The sequence below is a fragment of the Rhinoraja longicauda genome, chromosome 7 (assembly GCF_053455715.1).
Source record: "Rhinoraja longicauda isolate Sanriku21f chromosome 7, sRhiLon1.1, whole genome shotgun sequence".
Taxonomy (NCBI): domain Eukaryota; kingdom Metazoa; phylum Chordata; class Chondrichthyes; order Rajiformes; family Arhynchobatidae; genus Rhinoraja; species Rhinoraja longicauda.
The window spans coordinates 74,603,181-74,626,177 of NC_135959.1; the positions used below are offsets into that span (position 1 = coordinate 74,603,181).

Here is a 22,997-nt window from a genome sequence, read left to right on the forward strand (position 1 = left end):
CTGCTGTTGCCTCAGTATCTCGGCCGGCGTCCCATGACATAAATTTCACCGGCCGCCGGCGGCTAAATGCCCCGCCGGCCAGGGTCGCCCCCTCCGCGCCCACTACGGTCACCCCTCGCCGATGCCCAAACTGCAACTTCTCGTCACATCAGTTTAACGTTTGCCCAGCGCAGGGCAAAACTTGTAATTCCTGCGGGAAACTGAACCACTTTTCTGCAGCCTGTCGTTCTCGTGGGAGACCTGTCCCTGCTCCTAGAAGGAGTCTAAACAACCTTGCGAACAGTGATAGCGCAACCGGTTCCCTGTACCAACACGAGGAACTCCCCGATCCAGATACAGTGTTTTCGCTTTTGGGTGCACCTGCGTTGATAACGGATCCTTCCGTGCATGTTACTGTCAATGGACACTCCTTCCCTGCGAAGGTCGATACTGGTGCTTTTGCAAATGTTATGTCTGTTGGCCTCTTCGAGCAGATAAGCTCGGGGGAGAGGATTACTCCTGACAACTCCCGCCTTCATGCCTATGGGGGAGGTGTTCTGGTTGCCGTGGGGAAGGCAACGGTTATCTGTACTGTTCTGGAGACCTCTCGGCCCCTCACGTTCCTCCTGCTAGCATCTGACAACGTCACCCTGCTGGGCGCCCGTGCATGCCAGGACTTTGGCTTGGTTTCATTCCACCGCGACATCCACCTGGTGCAGGCCCCCATGGACCCCCTGATCGAGTATCCCGACCGATTTGATGACGTCCTGGGGAAGCTGCCCTGTGCCTACAAGATCGTTGTTGACCCGGGAGTCAACCCGGTGGTTAGACCGGCCCACCGTGTGTCTTTTGCCATGAAGGGCCGCGTGGAGTCCACACTACGTGGCATGGTGGACATGGGCATCCTCAAGGAGGTGAGTGCCCCCACCCAGTGGGTCTCCACCATGGTGGTCGCTGCCAAGAAAGATGCGAGCGAGATCAGGATCTGCATCAACCCAAAAGACCTGAACCTGGCTATCAAGCGCCCGCACTACCCCATGCGGACGGTGGAGGACGTCGCGGCACAGGTCGGTCCAGCCACAGTTTTCTCGGTCCTAGATGCCAAGAGCTCCTTTTGGCAGATCCCTTTGGATGCACGGTCCTCCTTCCTGACCACCTTCAGCACACCTTTTGGCAGGTTCCGTTTCCTCCGCATGCCTTTTGGGATCAACTCAGCAAGCGAGGTTTTCCAGCGTACAATGGAGCAGCTGTTTGCCGGGTTGCCGTGCGCCATCATTGTGGATGACATCCTGGTGTACGGGAGGGACGTCGCTGAGCACGACCGACACCTCCGCCAAGTCCTGGACAGGGCTCGTGAGATCAATCTCAAACTTAATCAACGGAAGTGTCGATTCCGCGTTGAGGAAGTCACCTACGTTGGCCATGTTTTCACGGCGGGGGGCCTGAAACCAGACCCCGAGAAGACGGCGGCGATCACCGAAATGCCCGCCCCCACTGACGTGCCCGGCCTGCAGCGCTTTCTGGGCATGGTCAACTACTTAGGCAAGTTCATACCCGACCTCAGCGAACTGAGTGCCCCCCTGAGGGAGCTGATCAAGAAGGACAATGCCTGGGTCTGGCTCCCGCACCACCAGTCGACCTTCGTGGCCCTGAAGTCCAGACTCGCACGGACCCCCACTTTGCAGTTTTTCGACCTGAACAGGCCAATTGTCCTCACCTGCGATGCATCTCGGTTTGGCCTTGGTGCTGCCTGCCTGCAGCTCTATGACGACCGGCAGCTGCCCGTCTCCTATGCCTCTCGCACAATGACCCCTGCTGAACAGGGCTACGCCCAGATTGAAAAAGAGCTCCTTGCCGTGGTATTCGCGTGCTCCAAATTCAAAGACTACGTTCTGGGCAACACCTTCACCATCGAAACTGACCACCAACCGCTGGTCTCTATTTTGAAAAAGCCCATCCACGCAGCCTCGTCCCGTTTGCAGCGAATGATGCTGCAGCTTCAGCGCTTTACCTTCGATATCGTGTACCGCAAGGGCAAGGAGATGTTCGTGGCAGACACTTTGTCCCGTGCCCCACTACCTTCCACTTCCCGCCATCCGTACGAATCGGCTGACCTGATGGTGTTGAACGTCAACATCGTTCCATCTTGGCAGATGCAGTCCCTGGTCACACACACTGCCGCTGATCCTGCCCTGCAACAGCTTGAGAGCGTCATCCGCCGTGGCTGGCCTGACCGACGGTCTTCCCTGCCGGCTGGTGCCGTGCCCTACTTCCTGGTTCGGGATGAACTGGTGCTGCACGCGGGCGTGGTGGTGAAGGGTCACAAGGTCGTGGTGCCGGCCGCGCTGCGAGATCACTACTTTCAGACTGCCCACAACGGACACCCCGGGGTGGAGGCCACTTTATCCCAGGCCCAAGCACAATTTTACTGGCCTGGCATGGTTCAGGACATCCGGGACAGGGTCTCCGCCTGCGCTGCCTGCAACCGCCTACTACCTCATCAGCAGCGCCAGCCTCTCCTGCAGCAGCCGGCTCCCGAGTTGCCGTGGATGGCTGTTGCCGCCGACATTTTCGAGTGGCGTGGCAAACACTACCTGGTCCTGGTGGACTCCTACTCCAGCTGGTTCGAGGTGGACCTGCTGCCGTCCCTCACGTCTGCTGCCGTCATCGGGAAGCTTCGCCGCCACTTCTCTACCTTTGGTTCCCCGGTATCTCTCCAGTCCGACAACGGGAGCCAGTTTACCAGCGCGGAGTTTGCCGCTTTCGCCACCCTGTGGAACTTTCGCCACATCACCAGCAGCCCCGAGTACCCGCAAAGCAATGGACTTGCAGAGCGCGCTGTCCGCAGCGCGAAGGAACTGATGGAACGTTGTCGGCTTGCCAGTTCTGATTTGTACCTTGCCCTCCTCAACCTCCGCAACATCTCCCGGGACCCCGCGCTCGGTTCCCCTGCCCAGCGCCTCATGTCCCGCACCACTAGACCCCCCATCCCCGTCTCCCAGCAATCCCTGAAACCAACGGCTCGCAGCCCTGCCGCTGTCAAGGAGCGCATCATCGAAAAGCAAGTCATTCAGAAGCGCTCCTTTGACAAATCGTCCCGTCCCCTTCCCCCTCTGTTCGCTGGCCAGGTTGTCCGGATGGAGTCCGCCTCGGGTCACCACCGGCTGGCCGTGGTCGTCGGCAATGCTGACTCTCCACGGTCGTACCTGGTCAACTACGAGGGCACCGTGTACCGTCGTACCCGCCAGCACCTGATGCTGGTCAACGAGCCTGCACCGCCTCCCGCGGTCCCGTATTCACCTCCCGTCCAGTCCCCGGTGCCTGATGTGCCTCCTGCTCCCGTCCATCCTCGCGTGCCCCAACCTTCGCCGTCTCGGCTGTCTGTGCCCGGCTCGCCCCAGCCCCCTTCACCTCCTTCGCTTGCGCGTTTGCGGGTATCGCCGCCCCGTTCTCCTCCTTCCCCTGGTTCCCCTGCCTCGGTACCCGCACCCGTCCCTGCTCTTCCTTCGGCCGAAGGGGATGGGGGGTTGCGCACCCGCTCTGGGCGACTGGTCAAGCTGCCTGTCCGGTACGGTGGGTACGAGTAGTCTGTGTTGTGCTGCATTCTATCTGCTCCCTGCTTATAGTTTAAGTCTAGCGTATGAGCCGTGGTCGCTCTTGTTTCCAAGAGGAAGGATGTAGATCAGTGCATGTTCCTTTAACATAGTGACCTCACCACTACTAACCACTCCCCATGGTCTCTTGTATAATTGTAGCTTCCCCACCTCCAGCTCGCTCTCTAGTTCCGGTGATGACCACGGACAGCTAGGGCGTAATGTGTGTAGTGCAATTAATAAAGATATTCAGTAAAAGACTCTGCGTACGAGGGACGTCCTTTTACACCAAGCCAATTAAATTACAAACCTGTACGTCTTTGGAGTGTGGGAGGAAACCGAAGATCTCGGAGAAAGCCCACGCAGGTCACGGGGAGAACGTACAAACTCCATACAGACAGCACCCGTAGTCGGGTTTGAACCCGGGTCTCCGGCGCTGCATTCGCTGTGAGGCAGCAACTCTACCACTGCACCACCATGACCACCTACAAGTCACAAACATCAAAGCCTCAACCCACCAACCATCCGGCAGCCATTTACACTAATTGCAGCTTTGTACTGGTACTTTCATCAACTCCACCACGTCACCAGCCACCCACTTACATGAGGGTTAATTTGCAGTTAATCAACCAACCTAATTTGTGAGGCATATCCAAGAGGGTTTCATAAAACAGTATGTGGATAGACAATAGACAATGACATAGACAATAGACAATAGACAATAGACAATAGACAATAGACATTAGACAATAGACAATAGACAATAGGTGCAGGAGGAGGCCATTCAGCCTTTTGAGCCAGCACCGCCATTCAATGTGATCATGGCTGATCATTCACAATCAGTACCCCATTCCTGCCTTCTCCCCATACCCACTGACTCCGCTATCATTAAGAGCTCTATCTAACTCTCTCTTGAAAGCATCCAGAGAATTGGCCTCCACTGCCTTCTGAGGCAGAGAATTCCACAACTTCACAACTCTCTGAGTGAAAATGTTTTTCCTCATCTCCGTTCTAAATGGCCTGCCCCTTATTCTTAAACTGTGGCCCCTGGTTCTGGACTCCCCCAACATTGGGAACATGTTTCTTGCCTCAAACGTGTCCAATCCCTTAATAATCTTATATGTTTCAATAAGATCCCCTCTCATTTCCAGTGTATACAAGCCTAGTCGCTCCAATCTTTCAATATACGACAATCCCGCCATTCCGGGAATTAACCTAGTAAACCTACGCTGCATGACCTCAATAGCAAGAATGTCCTTCCTCAAATTTGGAGACCAAAACTGCACACAGTACTCCAGGTGCGGTCTCACTGGGGCCCTGTACAACTGCAGAATTACCTCTTTGCTCCTATACTCAACTCCTCTTGTTATGAAGACCAACATTCCATTGGCTTTCTTCACTGCCTGCTGTACCTGCATGCTTCCTTTCAGTGACTGATGCACTAGGACACCCAGATCCTTTTGTACGTCCCCTTTTCCTAACTTGACACCATTCAGATAATAATCTGCCTTCCTATTCTTACCACCAAAGTGGATAACCTCACATTTATCCACATTAAACTGCTTCTGCCATGCATCCGCCCACTCACACAACCTGTCCAAGTCACCCTGCAACCTCATAGCATCTTCCTCACAGCTCACACTACCACCCAACTTTGCAAATTTGCTAATGTTACTTTTAATCCATTCATCCAAATCATTAATGTATATTGTAAATAGCTGCGGTCCCAGCACCGAGCCTTGCGGTACCCCACTAGTCACTGCCTGCCATTCTGAAAGGGACACATTTATCCCCATTCTTTGCTTTCTGTCTGTCAACCAATTTTCTATCCATGTCAGTACCCTACCCCCAATACCATGTGCTCTAATTTTGCCCACTAATCTCCTGTGTGGGAACTTATCAAAGGCTTTCTGAAAGTCCAGGTACACCACATCCTCTGGCTCTCCCTTGTCCATTTTCCAAGGTACATCCTCAAAAAATTCCAGAAGATTAGTCAAGCATGATTTCCCCTTCGTAAATCCATGCTGACTCGGAACGATCCTGTTACTAGTATCCAAATGCTCCGCAATTTTGTCTTTTATAATTGACTCCAGCATCTTCCCCACCACTGATGTCAGACTAACTGGTCTATAATATCCCGTTTTCTCTCTCACTCCTTTCTTACAAAGTGGGATAACATTAGCTACCCTCCAATCCACAGGAACTGATCCTGAATCTATAGGACATTGGAAAATGATCACCAATGCGTCCACGATTTATAGAGCCACCTCCTTAAGTACCATGGGATGCAGACCATCAGGCCCTGGGGATTTATCAGCCTTCAGTCCCATCAGTCTACCCAACACCATTTCCTGCCGTTTCGGGTCGAGACCCTTCTTCTGACTGTAGAAGGGTCTCGACCCGAAACGTCACCCATTCCTTCTCTCCTGAGATGCTGCCTGACCTGCTGAGTTACTCCAGCATTTTGTGAATAAATACCTTCAGGTCGTACTTTAAGGTGATCTTCCTCAATGTGTCTACGTGTTTTGGGGCACACGTTATTAAAACCTGAGAAGTTGGCCGCGGTCAAAGGACAAGGCCCAAAAATGTACCTCCATTCAGTGTGAAGTTCCTGCGTTCATTAGTTAGTAAGTTCTAGGAGCAGAATGAGGCCATTTGGCCCATCAAGTCTACTCCGCCATTCAATCATGGCTGATCTATTTTTCCCCTCTCAACCCCATTCTCTTGCCTTCACCCCTGAACCCCATACTAATTGAGAATCTGTCAAAAATATCCATTGACTTGGCCTCCACAGCCGGCTGTGGCAATGAATTCCACAGGTTCACCACCCTCTGACTGAAGAAATTCCTCCTCATCTCCTTCCTAAAGGTACGTCCTTTTATTCTGAGGCTGTGGCCTCTGGTCCTAGAATCTCCCACTGGTGGAAACATCCTCTCCACATCTACTCTATCCAGGCCTTTCATTATTCTGTAAGTTTCAATGAGGTCCCCCCTCATCCTTCTAAACTCCAGCGAGTACAGGCCCAGTGCCGACAAACGCTTGGGAACATTCTTGTAAACCTCCTCTGGACCCTCTCCAGAGCCAGCACATCCTTCCTCAGATATGGTACCCAAAACTGCTGACAATGTTGACACAAGGACCACTAATCCCAAGGGTTCCCTTTATTATTGCATTGGAAAGAGTCTGCAGATTGGGTTGTAACAGACTAAGACATGAATTTGCTATCGATAGACTGACAATCTCAAGCTCCAGTTTGTTTTTGTAATAACGATGCCTGAACACGAGTGAATCAAACTATGAACATTCAACCACATGATGAGAATTTCTGGCGGTAGTCCCAGTGTTTCATCAGAAGTAAAGTCCAAGGATCAGGACAGGGCCACTTAATGAAGGGAAATAATGTTTGCTCTGTGGATCTACTTTCAATGATGTGACCGCAGGAAAAATGTTCCCGATGTTGGGGGAGTCCAGAACCAGGGGTGACAGTTTAAGAATAAGGGATCGGCCATTTAGGACTGAGATGAGGAAAAACTTTTTCACCCAGAGAGTTGTGAATCTGTGGAATTCTCTGTCATAGAAGGTGCTGGAGGCCAATTCACTGGATGTTTTCAAGAGAGAGTAGATTTAGCTCTTGGAGCTAAAGGAATCAAGGGATATGGGGAGAAATCAGGAACGGGGTACTGATTGTGGATGATCAGCCATGACCATGTTGAATGGCGGTGCCGGCTCGAAGGGCCGAATGGCCTACTCCTGCACCTATTGTCTATGTTTCTATGTTTCCACCTTATATTTTATCATGATAAAAGTCAATGCCTCAACATCTTGTGTTTAATAGATCTGTGACCTTGTCACGTGTTGCATGGGCTGTATCTGGTCCTTTGGATTATAAGGAACTTCTTCATTGTCTCGGCTGTGCAGGAATCAATCAACATCAAATACGGCAGCTCACTATTCTGCACCACTTCCTCATTTCATATGGAACTTAAAGCATAAACAAAATCACAGAATAATTACAGCAGAGATGAAGGTCTTCCAGTCCATTAAATATGTAGCAGCTCCGAGTAAAATTCCTTGTATGTGTACATACTTGGCTAATGAAATGTATTCAATTCAATCCAAATCAATTCAAGTAAGAGCAACACCACCAATCTAACTTCGCTGGCTTCTCCCCAACCCCTGCAAATTATTTATCTTGCAGCTATCTATTCAGCTCCCTTTTCAATTGATCCTGCCCCCATGACTACCCTAGTTGTGCATTCCAAATCCTCATCATTCTCCTCAGGCTACCTTTAATTCTTAGCTTGCCTGTCAATGCTGGAGTAACTCAGCGGGTCAGGCAGCATCTCCGGAGAGAAGGAATGGGTGATGTTTCAGGTCGAGACCCTTCTTCAGACTGAAATAACTGGGTGGCACGGTGGCACAGCAATAGAGTTGCTGCCTTGCAGCACCTGAGATCAGGGTTCGATCCCGACTACGGGCGCTGTCTGTACGGAGTTTGTACGTTCTCCCCGTGACCTGCGTGGGTTTTCCCCGAGATCTTCGGTTTCCTCCCACACTCCAAAGACGTACAGGTTTGTGACAAAAAATTGTCACTAATGTGTGTAGGATAGTGTTAATGTGCGGGGATACCTGGTCGGCGCGGACTCGGTGGGCCGAAGGGCCTGTTTCCACGCTATATCTCTGAACTAAATGTCTGAAGAGTCTTGACTTGAAACGTCACCCATTCCTTCTCTCCAGAGATGCTGCCTGACCCGCTGAGTTACTCCAGCATTTTGTGTCTATCCCCTAAAAGGATGTATTTTACAGCCCCCTGCTACTCTTATACACTCATAGCTGTGCAGCCAAATACCAATCCATCTCAATTTACAAGTTTGCAGACTACACTACTGCAGGACAGGCACTAAAGAATGACGAGACAGAGTGCAGGAAGGAGATTGAGAACCTTGTAACCTGGTGCCAAGACAACAACCTCTCCCCTCAATGTCAGCAAGACAAAGGAGATTGTGATTGACTTCATGAAGCAAAGCAACACACACACCCTGGTACACATTGAAGGCACTGAAGTAAAGATGGTGGAAAGATTCAAGTTCCTAAGAATACATATCACCAGCCATTTATCCTGGACCTGCCACATCCAGGCTATGGGCAAGAAAGCACACCAACACCACTATTACCTTAGAAGGCGTAGGAAATCCCCAACAACCCACATCAACTTCTACGGAGGTATTTATTCACAAAATGCTGGTGTAACTCAGCAGGTCAGGCAGCATCTCGGGAGAGAAGGAATGGGCGACGTTTCGGGTCAAGACCCTTCTTCAGTCTGAAGAAGGGCCTCGACCCAAAACGTCACCCATTCCTTCTCTGCTGAGATGCTGCCTGACCAGCATAGTTTGGTTGGGATAATGGTGCAGGACCTGGTAGAAGTAGATTGGGGATAGCTGGTATTGGAGAAAACTGCATGCAGTAAATGAAATGAATTTAATGGAGAAATAGGAAGAACTCAGTCACATGTCTCTGTAAGGGCTAAGATAGTTATAAAAGGATATTGAAGGTTTAATCAGGGAAATGAAGGAAACATGTGTTGGATAGTGGAGATTAATATCAAATCAGTCTGAGGAAGGGTCTCGACCCGAAGCGTCGCCCATTCCTTCTCTCCCGAGATGTTGCCTGACCTGCTGAGTTACTCCAGCATTTTGTGAATAAATACCTTCGATTTGTACCAGCATCTGCAGTTATTTTCTTATTCAACTTCTACGGATGTGCGTGGAAGACATTTGATCGGGATGCATCACAGCTTTGTTTGGGAACAGTTTAATACAAGACCGCAATAAATTGTAGAGAGTTGTGGATAGAAACATAGAAAACAGGTGCAGGAGGAGGCCATTTGGGCCTTCGAGCCAGCACCGCCATTCAATATGATCATGGCTGATCATCCAGAATCAGTACCCTGTTCCTACTTTTTCCCCCATATCCCTTGATTCCCTTAGCTCTAAGAGCTAAATTAACTCTCTCTTGAAAACATCCAGTGAATTGGCCTCCACTGCCTTCTGTGGCGGAGAATTCCACAGATTCACAACTCTCTGGGTGAAAAGGTTTTTCCTCATCTCAGTCCTAAATGGCCGATCCCTTATTCTTAAACTGTGACCACTGTAGCCCAGATCATCATGCAAACCAACAGGGGATGTACACCGAGATCTGGGTGTCCTAGTGCATCAGTCACTGAAAGGAAGCATGCAGGTACAGCAGGCAGTGAAGAAAGCCAATGGAATGTTGGCCTTCATAACAAGGGGAGTTGAGTATAGGACCAAAGAGGTCCTTCTGCAGTTGTACAAGGCCCTAGTGAGACCGCACCTGGAGTACTGTGTGCAGTTTTGGTCTCCAAATTTGAGGAAGGATATTCTTGCTATTGAGGGCGTGCAGCGTAGGTTTACCAAGTTAATTCCCTGAATGGCGGGACTGTCATATGTTGAAAGACTGGAGCGATTAGGCTTGTACACACTGGAATTTAGAAGGATGAGAGGGGACCTTATTGAAACGTATAAGATTATTAAGGGGTTGGACACGTTAGAGGCAGGAAACATGTTCCCAATGTTGGGGGAGTCCAGAACCAGGGGCCACAGTTTAAGAATAAGGGGTAGGCCATTTAGAACTGAGATGAGGAGAAACGTTTTCAGTCAGAGAGCTGTAAATCTGTGGAATTCTCTGCCTCAGAAGGCAGTGGAGGCCAATTCTCTGAATGCATTCAAGAGAGAGCTAGATAGAGCTCTTAAGGATAGCGGAGTCAGGGGGTATGGGGAGAAGGCAGGAACGGGGTACTGATTGAGAATGATCAGCCATGATCACTTTGAATGGCGGTGCTGGCTCGAAGGGCCGAATGGCCTCCTCCTGCACCTATTGTCTAACCTGCCTTCCATTGACTCCATCTACACTTTGTGCTGCCTCGACAAGGCCAGCAGCATACTTCCCTGTCACACATGGTCCTTCCCCTCTCTCTACACCACTGCAGCTCTAAGGCACAGTCAGTGAAGGCAAGGGGTCACTCCTTCCCTTCTCCGAATGTTCCTTCTCCGCTTTAAAAAATGATTCTAAGTTGCCTCAGTGTTGTGCACGAGTTGCATGGGGCTCTGTCAAGGGCTGCAGCCTCAATGTATCAGCCTCTCAACGAGTCCAGTTTTCCAAATCATTGCTTGGGAACTATGATTTCCCCAACTGCTCGATAAACAGCAGAATGTTGCTTATTCACCCAGCTTTTCATTCTAAGGTTTAGATTTTAGATTTAGAGATACAGCGCGAAAACAGGCCCTTCGGCCCACCGGGTCCGCGCCGCCCCCACACTATCCTACACACACTAGGGACAATTTTTACATTTTTAATTAACCCAGCCAATTAACCTGTATGTCTTTGGAGTGTGGGAGGAAACTGAAGATCTCGGAGAAAACCCACGCAGGTCACGGGGAGAACGTACAAACTCCGTACAGACGGCGCCCGTAGTCGGGATCGAACCCGAGTCTCCGGCGCTGCATTCGCTGTAAGGCAGCAACTCTACCGCTGCGCTACCGTGCCGCCCTACCTAAGGTATCACAAAATGCGGGAGTAACTCAGCAGGTCAGGCAGCATCTTGGCGAGAAGGAACGAGTCTCCAGAGATGCTGCCTGACCTGCTGAGTTACTCCAGCATTTTGTGATACCTTAGATTTGTACCAGCATCTGCAGTTATTTTCCTACAGCTTTTCTTTCTGGTATTCAGCTTCTGATGAAAGATGCTTGTTCCCTATAAAGCTCTCGAGGGTCTTCACACATGTTTGCACATCGTGCCAACAAGGTCATAAGGTTAGGAGCAGAATTGGGCCACTCGGCCCATCAAGTCTACTCTGTACATTGGGTGAATGGTCATTACTGTCTCCCAGGTATTGGTTAAATCATCCTTATTGAGAGTTTGTCCACCAGCCCCATCACACCATTAGTTTAATTTCTTGCCAATCTTCTGCCGTTCCAGATTTTCCCGTGATCCTCTTGGATTGTAGATGCTGCTGACATTGCTTGCATTATAAGAAGCCCAATATTTGTGGGAATCCCTGCGTTCAATCTGCTTTGTGCTCTGATCTGCTTTGAGGGAGTGCAGCGTAGGTTTACTTGGTTAATTCCCGGAATGGCGGGACTGTCGTATGTTGAAAGACTGGAGCGACTAGGCTTGTATACACTGGAATTTAGAAGGATGAGAGGGGATCTTATCGAAACGTATAAGATTATTAAGGGGTTGGACACGTTAGAGGCAGGAAACATGTTTCCAATGTTGGGGGAGTCCAGAACCAGGGGCCAGAATAAGGGGTAGGCCATTTAGAATTGAGATGAGGAAAAACCTTTTCAGTCAGAGAGTTGTGAATCTGTGGAACTCTCTGCCTCAGAAGGCAGTGGAGGCCAATTCTCTGAATGCATTCAAGAGAGAGCTAGATAGAGCTCTTAAGGATAGCGGAGTCAGGGGGTATGGGGAGAAGGCAGGAACGGGGTACTGATTGAGAATGATCAGCCATGATCACATTGATTGGCGGTGCTGGCTCGAAGGGTCGAATGGCCTCCTCCTGCACCTATTGTCTATTGTGCCACACAAGAACACCCAAGGGGAGCAGCAGTAGAGTTGCTGCCTCACATCGCGGCTGCGGGCGCTGTCTGTACGGAGTTTGTACGTTCTCCCCGTGACCTGTGTGGGTTTTCTCTGAGATCCTCGGTTTCCACCCACACTCCAAAGACGTCCAGTTGTGTAGATTAAATGGCTTGGTAAAATTGTAAATTGTCCCTGGTGTGTGTAGGATAGTGTTAAAATGTGGGGATTGCTGGTCGGCGCGGACTCGGTGGGCCGAAGGGCCTGTTTCTGCGCTGTACCTCTAAAACTAAAAAACCAAACCTAGCAAGAGATCCATCCATGGTGCACATTCTCAGCATGAATGTAGGAAAATAACTGCTAATACTGGTACAAATCGAAGGTATCACAAGATGCTGGAGTAACTCAGCAGGTCAGGCAGCATCTCAGGAGAGAAGGAATGGGTGACGTTTTGGGTCGAGACCCTTCGGAAGGGTCTCGACCCGAAACATCACCCATTCCTTCTCTCCTGAGATGCTGCCTGGCCTGCTGAGTTACTCCAGCATCTTGTGATACCTTCTCAGCATGAATGGCTGACGGAAGCGCTCAACATTTCTGAATAAACTACTCTATGAACAGTACATAAAAATGAGCACACTATCATGCATAAAAAAACAACTGAGCCAATTTCCACCACCACAAAAGTTAAATGAGGTTGAATAGTTGCTGAAATGACCAGGGATAACAACCATTACTAATTGGAAATCGGTTATTAAGAAACAGATCTTTAGTGCAGTTATAGGCTTAATATTTTCTGACCTTTTTTCGTATTGTGGAACTCATTGCCACAGAGGGCTGTGGAGGCCAAGTCAGTGGATATTTTTAAGGCAGCTATATAGACAAAAGCTTGATTAGAACGGGTGTCAATGGTTATGGGGAGAAGGCAGGAGAATGGGATCAAGAGGCAGAGATCAGCCATGATTGAATGGCGGAGGAGGCTCGATGGGCCGAATGGCCTAATTTTACTCCTATAACTTGTGAACTTGTGAGCTTATTTTCACGCGGGTCTGGCATCAAAGGTAGTTTATACATTTATTATTTTATATGATAATTTCTCAGGATGTAATTTCTGGTTGTCTTCCTTGAAGTTGCTCCAGAATATTTCTGATTTACTTTAGGAAACAGCAAGATTCAACTGAAGAATTTTACAATTGTTTGGAATGTTTAATTTACAATGGAAGTTCCATCAATTTGACATGCTCTATAACGTTCCTCGTATGTTTTATTTTTTATTTATTCATCGTTCACTTGCTGCTGCCTAATTTCAATGATTAATAGATGTGTTCATTGTTGTTTTCTCCGTTTAATGCTGAGGCTCTACAAGGCGCTGGTCAGGCCGCATGTGGAGCATTGTGAGCAATTTTGGGCCCCATATCTGAGGAAGGATGTGCTGGCTCTGGAGTGGGTCCAGAGGAGGTTTACAAGAATGATCCCAGGAATGAGTGGGTTAACATATGATGAGCGTTTGTCAGCACTGGGCCTGTACTCGCTGGAATTTAAAAGAATGAGGGGGGACCTCATTGAAACGTACAGAATAGTGAAAAGCTTGGATAGTGTGGATGTGGAGTGGATGTTTCCACTAGTGGGAGAGTCTAGGACTAGAGGTCACAGCCTCAGAATTAAAGGACATTCCTTTCGGAAGGAGACGAGGAGGAATTTCTTTAGTCAGAGGGTGGTGAACCTGTGGAATCATCATCAGAAGGCTGTGGAGGCCAAGTCAATGGATATTTCTAAGGCAGAGATAGACAGATTATTGATTAGTATGGATGTCAGGGGTTATGGGGAGAAGGCAGGAGAATGGGGTTAGGAGGGAGAGATAGATCAGCCACGATTGAATGGTGGAGTAGACACGATGGGCTGAATGGCCTATTTGTGCTCCTTATCACTTGTGACCTTATGACCTTATTAATGCAAGCTGTCCATCCACATTTATAAAGCATTCATATGACACCCAAATATATCCAAACTGCAGGTAGATAATTACAACTGTTCAACATGTTTTCCAGTGAGGGAAGTCAAATTGTCCTTGTACTATTTTAATCCCTCCTGCATTTTGTAGTATGGATTGGCCTTCAAAGAAAACAAGAAGCCCCTACTGTTTCAGTATTCAGGGAAGCAACTCCCTCTGCCAGTGCACACAAGATATTCTGAACATGTTCCACCTCAGCGTCCACCGATAAAAGAACACTTCGAGATGCATTTCCTCCCTCTCTCCGCCCACCACCCTGCAAGAACTCGTTGATGTCATGAGATTAGTGAACAGTACTTGCCATCAATTCCACTCGGTTTCAAAGTAAACACCTAGTTATTAGCGGCTGTTTTGTGCCTCTCTGCGCTTCCGCCCCCGAACACTTGTAATCATTTGCTGAGCCACTGCACGGTTTTTTACTTGATCTGACCTATTAATCCACGATCTCCAGCAGAGTTAGTAATGTTGAGACTTGCACAGTACCATGGTCTTCTCTGCTATTGTGGTAACATCAGAGAGGCTCCCTAAGAAAATACATCCCTTTCAAAAATAATTGCCGGCTGAACATTTCTGCCACTCAGTTTTACAACAACCGAGTAGATCCTTTTCATAAAAGGGCTCTTCAAACTTGATAGTATTAAGCGTTAAGTTCAGAGATTGTGCAAGAAGGAACTGCAGGTGCCAGTTTAAACCGAGGATAGACACAGAAAGCTGGAGTAACAGCGGGACAGGCATTGAATAGAACAGATAAATAGGTTCAGGGATGGAGCCTAAGATGCATTTATTCCACATCTTGTAGTTTACATAGTCGGCAACGGCGGAATTAAAATGCCAACCATCGTAATATCAAGAAAGCAAATACCCTCAATGATAAAATTGTAATGATCTAGGCTATAGATTCGATTTCAAGTTAGCCATTGTGCCGGCTGAAATGCAGTTGTCCATAAAAGCTTGGAACATCTTTCATCCGACTCCAGTTAAACTAATCTGATGTCATATTTTTTAGCATGCACTGCTAATCATTAATTCCAAGAAAATCACCTTAAATTCTACAAGCGACCTTGTGGTCAAATTGTGACCTCTTATGATTATGAATGAAAACACTGTAACAATGTTAAAAACATGTTGAATATTTCCCCCCACAGCAGAATCATTCATCTGAAAACACTTTGCTTAAAATTTCCTACATTTACAGAAGCATCACCTTTCCTAACACACAACCAACCACCGATCACAAATGTCATTAAAATTTAAATATAACTCGACAATTTGAAATTACAAATGTCATTAAAATTGAAATATAACTCAAGGCAATTTGAAATTATTGAACACAACACGTTCAATCATTTTGTCTTGCATCTGTTTAGCATTTCGTCCTAACCCTGAACACAGTTACTCAACTGCTAAACATACAGTTTTCATAAACACCGATTATTAAAAATATAAGGCAAATGTAACAAATCAGAAAAAAGTAGATGATTAGAAAGATTAGTATCACTACTTACATCCTTTTATAAAATGATAATGGGACATTCTTGATTCAATTCAAAATGTTGCCATCGTAGAGATTCTAATATTCCCCTACAGTCGAGCATCCATGAGCAGTAAATGCTTCACTTAAAGTCCCGAGCACAGTTTGCTTCACCACAATCTGTATTGCTCAAAAGGAGGTTTGATAATAAAACACTTTGCAGGTGCAACCAGCTCCCGATAATGCTCGAGCTGCCGGAGTCAGGATAAACCCACTCAACCATAACTGCCACACGGGTGACTATAACACAACTGATTGACAATGCTCCTTATCCCACGTCTCCTTGAAAAGGAAAGATTTAATTGGTAGACAGCTCAGCTTTCAGAATTAAAGCACCGTAAGCTGCAATGCGCCTCTCAGAGTCAGCAGAGCAAACTGCTTGAGGATGAGCATTAATGGGCATTCACTGAGCTACCGGGCTTTAATTTGTAGCTCGTTGAATTGAATTGAATTCAATTGAATACATTTTATTAGCCAAGTATGTATTCATACAAGGAATTTGCCTTGGTGCTCATACCAACTTGGTGCCTTAATACTAACCATTAGCATTTCAAAGGGTGTAGGAAAATAACTGCAGGTGCTGGTACAAATCGAAGGTATCACAAAATGCTGGAGTAACTCAGCACGTCAGGCAGCATCTTGGAGAGAAGGAATGGGTGACGTTTCGGGTCTAGACCCGAATAAGGGTCTCGAATCGAAATGTCACCCATTCCTTCTCTCCTAGATGCTGCCTGACCTGCTGAGTTACTCCAGCATTTTGTGATACCAAGCATTTCAAAGGGTATTTTATTAGTGTTTTGCAATTACTTTATGGGAACAAATTAAAGTTAAAATATTTAACTTTATGGGAACAAATTAAAGTTAAATTTTTTTAACGGAATTATTAGGCTTGACATAAGGTCATAAGTGATGGGAGTAGAATGAGGTCATTCGGCCCATCAAGTCTACTCCGCCATTCAATCACGGCTGGTCGATCTCTCCCTCCTAACCCCATTCTCCTGCCCTCTGACACCTCTGACACCTGTACTAATCAATAATCTATCTATCACTGCCTTACAAATATCCACCGATAGTGCAGAGAACTATTTAACAATATGTTTATTTTTATACATTTTCTCGAAGAAAACATTTTGTTTTCATGTTAAATCAATGAACAATTCCAAATCAATACACATCCAAAATCTACTGCTGGGTGTATTTTTTTAAATAGCCTCGATTCTGACCTTAATGTATTTATTTATTTTTCAGTTTTCAATATCATTCCTCCATGAAAATGTTGGTATATTTTTCAATCTACTTTGCACAAATATTGAGTCCAATTTAAATGAGTAATGAAACCTTCTTTTACGGTCGAAGGTATCACAAAATGCTGGAGTAACTCAGCAGGTCAGGCAGCATCTAAGAGAGAGGGAATGGGTGATGTTTCGAGACCCTTCTTCAGACTGGTGTCGGGGGGCGGGACAAAGAAAGGATATAGGTGGAGACAGGAAGATAGTGGGAGATCTGGGAAGGGGGAGGGGAAGAGAGGGACAGAGGAGCTATCTAAAGTTGGAGAAGTCAATGTTCATACCGCTGGGCTGCAAGCTGCCAGGCGAAATATGAGGTGCTGTTCTTCCAATTTCCGGTGGGCCTCACTATGGCACTGGAGGAGGCCCATGACAGAAAGGTCAGACTGGGAGTGGGAGGGGGAGTTGAAGTGCTCAGCCACCGGGAGATCAGGTTGGTTAAGGTGGACTGAGCGAAGGTGTTGAGCGAAACGATCGCCGATCCTGCGTTTGGTTTCGCCGATGTAAAGAAGTTGACATCTAGAGCAGCGGATACAGTAGATGAGGTTGGAGGAGGTGCAGGTGAACCTCTGCCTCACCTGGAAAGACTGTTTGGGTCCTTGGATGGAGTTGAGGGGGGAGGTAATGGGACAGGTGTTGCATCTCCCGTGCGGTTGCAGGGGAAAGTGCCCGGGGATGGGGTGGTTTGGGTAGGAAGGGACGAGTGGACCAAGGAGTTACAGAGGGAACAGTCTCTGCGGAACGCAGAGAGGGGAGGGGATGGGAAGATGTGGCCAGTGGTGGGGTCCCGTTGTAGGTGACGGAAATGTTGGCGGATGATTTGTTGGATACGCTGGCTGGTGGGGTGGAAGGTGAGGACGAGGGGGATTCTGTCCTTGTTACGAATGGGGGGAGGGGGAGCAAGAGCGAAGCTGCGGGATGCAGAAGAGACCCTAGTGAGAGCCTCATCTATAATGGAAGAGGGGAAGCCCCGTTTCCTGAAGAATGAGGACATCTCTGGTCTTTTGGAGTCGAGGATGAATCCTTTCCACCCCAGATATGCTTTTTCTGAAGCACCTGAGTGGGCAATGTTGCTGGTGGAAGCTATAGACTCTGCCTCAGATGGGCCAGGAGCTCTTAGATAGGATGGGTGAGTGATTATTATTACATAAGATAGACACAAAAAGCTGGAGTAACTCAGTGGGCCAGGCAGCATCTCTGGAGAGAAGGAATGGGTGACGTTTCGGGTCGAGACCCTTCTTCGGTCTGAAAGTCACGGGAAAGGGAAACGAGAGATAGAGACGATGATGTAGAGAGATAAAGAACAATGAATGAAAGATATGCAAAAAAATAACGATGATAACCAGGGCACCTTGGCAAAATGGATAAAAAACTGGCTTAGTGACAGAAGGCAGAGGGTGATGGTAGAAGGGTGCTTCTGTGACTGGAGGCCGGTGTCCAGTGGGGTGCCGCAGGGATCGGTGTTGGGTCCCTTACTGTTTGTAATCTACATTAATGATCTGGATGTCAACGTACAGGGCATGATCAGCAAGATTGCAGATGACACAAAGTTAGGGGGGGTGGTGAATAGCGAGGAAGGGATCTGCAAGCTGCAGGAAGATATAGATGAGATGGTCAGATGGGCGGAGCAGTGGCAGATGGAATTTAATCCTGAAAAGTGCGAGGTGATGCACTTTGGCAGAAATAACTTGGAGAGGGAGTACACCATGAATGGAAGGACCCTAGGGAAGACAGGGGTACAGAGGGACCTTGGAGTACAGGTACACAAGTCCTTGAAGGCAGCAGGACAGGTGGACAGGGTGGTCAAAAAGGCATATGGATTACTGGCCTTCATTAGCCGGGGCATCGAATATAAAAGTAGGGGGATAATGATGGAATTGTACAGAACACTGGTGAGGCCACAGCTGGAGTATTGTGTACAGTTCTGGTCACCACATTATAGAAAGGATGTGATAGCTTTGGAGAGGGTGCAGAGGAGATTCACCAGGATGCTGCCAGGGATGAAGGGCCTCGGCAATGAGGAGAGACTGAGCAGACTGGGGTTGTTTTCCCTGGAGCAGAGAAGGCTGAGAGGGGACATGATCGAGGTGTACAAGATCATGAGAGGCATAGATAAGGTAGATGGCACGGGAACTTCTTCCACTGGTGGAAGGTTCAACAACGAGGGGACATAGATACAGGGTAAGGGGAGGGAGGTTTCGGGGGGATGTGAGAAAGAACTTTTTCACCCAGAGGGTGGTTGGAGTCTGGAACTCACTGCCTGGGGTGGTGGTGGAGGCGGGAACACTCACAACGTTTAAGAGGCATTTGGATGGGCACTTGAAATGCTACAACATTCAGGCTACGGTCCAAATGCGGGAAAATAGGATTAAAATTAGACTGTGTTTGGTAACGGGCGGCGCGGACACGATGGGCCGAAGGGCCTCTTTCTGTGCTGTAGGACTCTATGACTCTATGATAAAGGAAACAGGCTGTTTGTTGTGTGAAAGCGAGAAGCTAGTGTGACTTGGCTGGGGGAAGGATAGAGAGAGAGGGATTGCCGGGGTTACTTGACGTTTGAGAAATTGGGAACACGGAGAAAAAAGAGTGGTATTTCGAAGTATGAATATTGATATTCATACTTCAAATACCACTCTTTGTTCTCTCCTTGTTCCCAATTCCAAAGGACAAAATACCGGGATATCAATGACAATGTTGCTTATTGATATGTCCATCAATCTGAAGAATTTGGATGGATATAAAGCTAAAATATCGACCTTGATCAAGGCCTTCTCCACTCTGCCACGGTAGTTCCAGGGGCTGCAAATGAGGTTACTCTGAGATACAACTGACTCAAGGTGGAACTTTAGGAAAATAACTGCAGATGCTGGTACAAATCAAAGGTATTTATTCACAACATGCTGGAGTAACTCAGCAGGTCAGGCAGCATCTCAGGAGAGAAGGAATGGGCGACGTTTCGGGTCGAGACCCTTCTTCAGACTGATGAAGATGGACCGAGATGAGAAAGTTTTTTTTCACACAGAGAGTGGTGAATCTGTGGAATTCTCTGCCACAGAGAATGGTGTCAGATTTCTTTTTTTAGGTCTCCATCGGCCGCGGAGCCTTCCGTCGCCTGGCGCGGCTCGGCCGCTGGACTTAACATCGCCGGCGCGGCTCGGCCGTGGGACTTAGCAGCCTCCGGTGCGGCTCGGCCGCGGGACCTAACATCGCCCGGCGCGGCTCGGCCGCGGGGCCTTCCATCGCCCAGCGCGGCTCGGCCGCGAGACGTTTCAGTGCCCTGTGCAGCTCGGCCGCGGGGACTTCCATCCCCTTGCGGGGGGGTGTGCGGGTCGGTCGCCTCGGTAGGGGTCGAGCTGTCTGTCCGTGGGCGTGGGGGGGGGAAGAGAGGGGAAGTTTTGTTGCCTTCCATCACAGTGAGGGGGTGTTTCGAGTCACTGTGATGGATGTTTGTGTTGGGGTCGTGTGTCTTGTGTGCTTTTCTTTTTTGTTGTGTTCTGTGACTGCTGGAAATGTAATTTCGTTCGGTATCTCGGTACCGAATGACAATAAAGTTCTGTATTGTATTGTAGTTGAGGCCAGTTCATTGGCTATATTTAAGAGGGAGTTAGATGTGGCCCTTGTGGCTAAAGGGATCAGGGGGTATGGAGAGAAGGCAGGTACAGGATACTGAGTTGGATAATCAGCCATGATCATATTGAATGGCGGTGCAGGCTCGAAGGGCCGAATGGCCTACTCCTGCACCTATTTTCTATGTTTCTATGTTTAGCTGATTGTGACAAAAGTCTCCTTATCCTAACTATTTTGACTGGGGAGAGAATGTGTACACTACTGTGATGGTGTACAAATTTCATGATCAACCATTCCAAACTCATTCTGCAACCAGTGTAAGTTCTAGTCCATTAAAAGTATTGATTTGCAACATATTTTTTATTCAAATGGAGGATGACAAGAAGCTGTCCAGTCAAAAGAATAAATTGCAATTTTAATTAAGCTTGAAAGTGACAATATTTCAATCCTCTCTGGCTACAGAGTAATTGAAAGATGTGTCTGAAGAAGGGTCTCGACCCGAAATGTCACCCATTCCTTCTCTCCAGAGATGCTGCCTGTCCCGCTGAGTTACTCCAGCATTTTGTGTCTACCTTCGAGTAATTGAAAGAGATTGGAATACTACAAATATTGAACAATGTTTCAAAAGGGAGGAAGGTAGATAACTATCATGTAGTTTGTTGCTCCCACAACTCATACATCCAACCCAAGCACGACTTTCACGAGACGTTCAGGGTTCCCCAAGAGCTATACCCTGTTCAAATAGGGACAGCTGAAATAGCTCAGTTGGGTGATAGACTGAAGATCTAAAGGTCCCTGGTTCAATCCCAGGTTCCAGCATAAATACCTATTACTTGAAAATCAGTTCCTTCCCACATCCCACCCATTTCTACCTTTCCACCTATATTTTATGGGCGGCACGGTGGCGCAGCGGTAGTGTTGCTGCCTTAAGCGAATGCAGCGCCCGGAAACCTGGGTTCGATCCTGACTACGGGTGCTGTCTGTACGGAGTTTGTATACACTGGAATTTAGAAGGATGAGAGGAGATCTTATTGAAACATATAAGATTATTAAGGGGTTGGACACGTTAGAGGCAGGAAACATGTTCCCAATGTTGGGGGAGTCCGGAACAAGGGGCCACAGTTTAAGAATAAGGGGTAGGCCATTTAGAACGGAGATGAGGAAAAACCTTTTCAGTCAGAGAGTTGTGAATCTGTGGAATTCTCTGCCTCAGAAAGCAGAGGAGGCCAATTCTCTGAATGCATTCAAGAGAGAGCTGGATAGAGCTCTTAAGGATAGCGGTGTCAGGGGGTATGGGGAGAAGGCAGGAACCGGGTACTGATTGAGAATTATCAGCCATGATCACATTGAATGGCGGTGCTGGCTCGAAGGGCCGAATGGCCTCCTCCTGCACCTATTGTCTGTCTATTGTCTATTGTACGTTCTCCCCTTGACCTGCGTGGGTTTTCTCCGAGATCTTCGGTTTCCTCCCACACTCCAAAGACATACAGGTTTGTAGGTTAATTGGCTTGGTAAATGTAGAAAATGTCCCTAGTGGGTGTAGGATAGTGTTGTACTGTTAATATGCGGGGATCACTGGTCAGCTCGGACCTGGCGGGCCGAAGGGCCTGTTTCCGTGCTGTATCTCTAAACTAAACTAAACTAAATAGCTAATCGCTCGACTTGCAGATCCAAACAACAGATAAAGCATCACAAACTTACAACCCAGTTGTAGTAATATTGATTTCTCTAACTTCAAGTAACCCTTGCTTTCCCTCTCTCTCCAGCCTTCTCCCACCTAAGTTCTCCGACTAGTTTCACTGTCCTCCCGATTAGTTTTACTGCTTGTATGCCTCATCAACACCTTCCCTTCAGCCAACAATGAACCATTCTTTGTTTCCTTGGCCATCGTCTGCTTTGATCTGTCCTTTTCACACCTAACATTCACTTTGTACGCTTGCCTATCTCTAGTTTCCCTCTCCCCTGACTCTTAGTCTGAAGAAGGGTCTCAACCCGAAACATCTCCCATTCCTTCTCAGCAGAGATGCTGCCTGTCCTGCTGAGTTACTCCAGCAGTTTGTGTCTATATTCCTATGATAATGGTCATGAGTGATAGGTGCAGAATTAGGTCATTTGGCCCATCAAGTATACTCCGCCATTCAATCATGGCTTTATTGGAAGCTACTTAGCTTAACATTCGGAGGCTGCAATGCATCGTTCACACAGCTGAGAAGGTTGTTGGCTGCAACCTTCCCCCCATTGATGAACTGTACACTGCAAGGGCCAGGAAGCGAGCGGGCAAGATCATCTCTGACCCCTCTCACCCTGGCCACAAACTCTTTGAAGCACTTCCCTCTGGAAGGCGACTCCGGATTGTCAAAGCAGCCACAGCCAGACATAAAAACATATTTTTTCCACGAGTAGTAGTTCTATTCAACAACCAAAAGTCTGTAGCC

At 48.0% G+C, this 22,997-nt stretch overlaps 1 protein-coding gene across 1 annotated transcript in view; it reads right to left on the reverse strand.

Annotated features, from left to right (window-relative positions):
• Positions 1 to 16,166, reverse strand: part of myo16 (myosin XVI) — a 249,127-nt gene extending 232,961 nt beyond the window's left edge. The window contains exon 1 of the mRNA XM_078402895.1: positions 15,684 to 16,166. Coding sequence (XP_078259021.1) covers positions 15,684 to 15,711 — 28 coding nt within the window. The 5' untranslated portion in view covers positions 15,712 to 16,166. The remainder of the gene's footprint in view (positions 1 to 15,683) is intronic.
• Between the last annotated feature and the right edge of the window lie 6,831 nt (positions 16,167 to 22,997).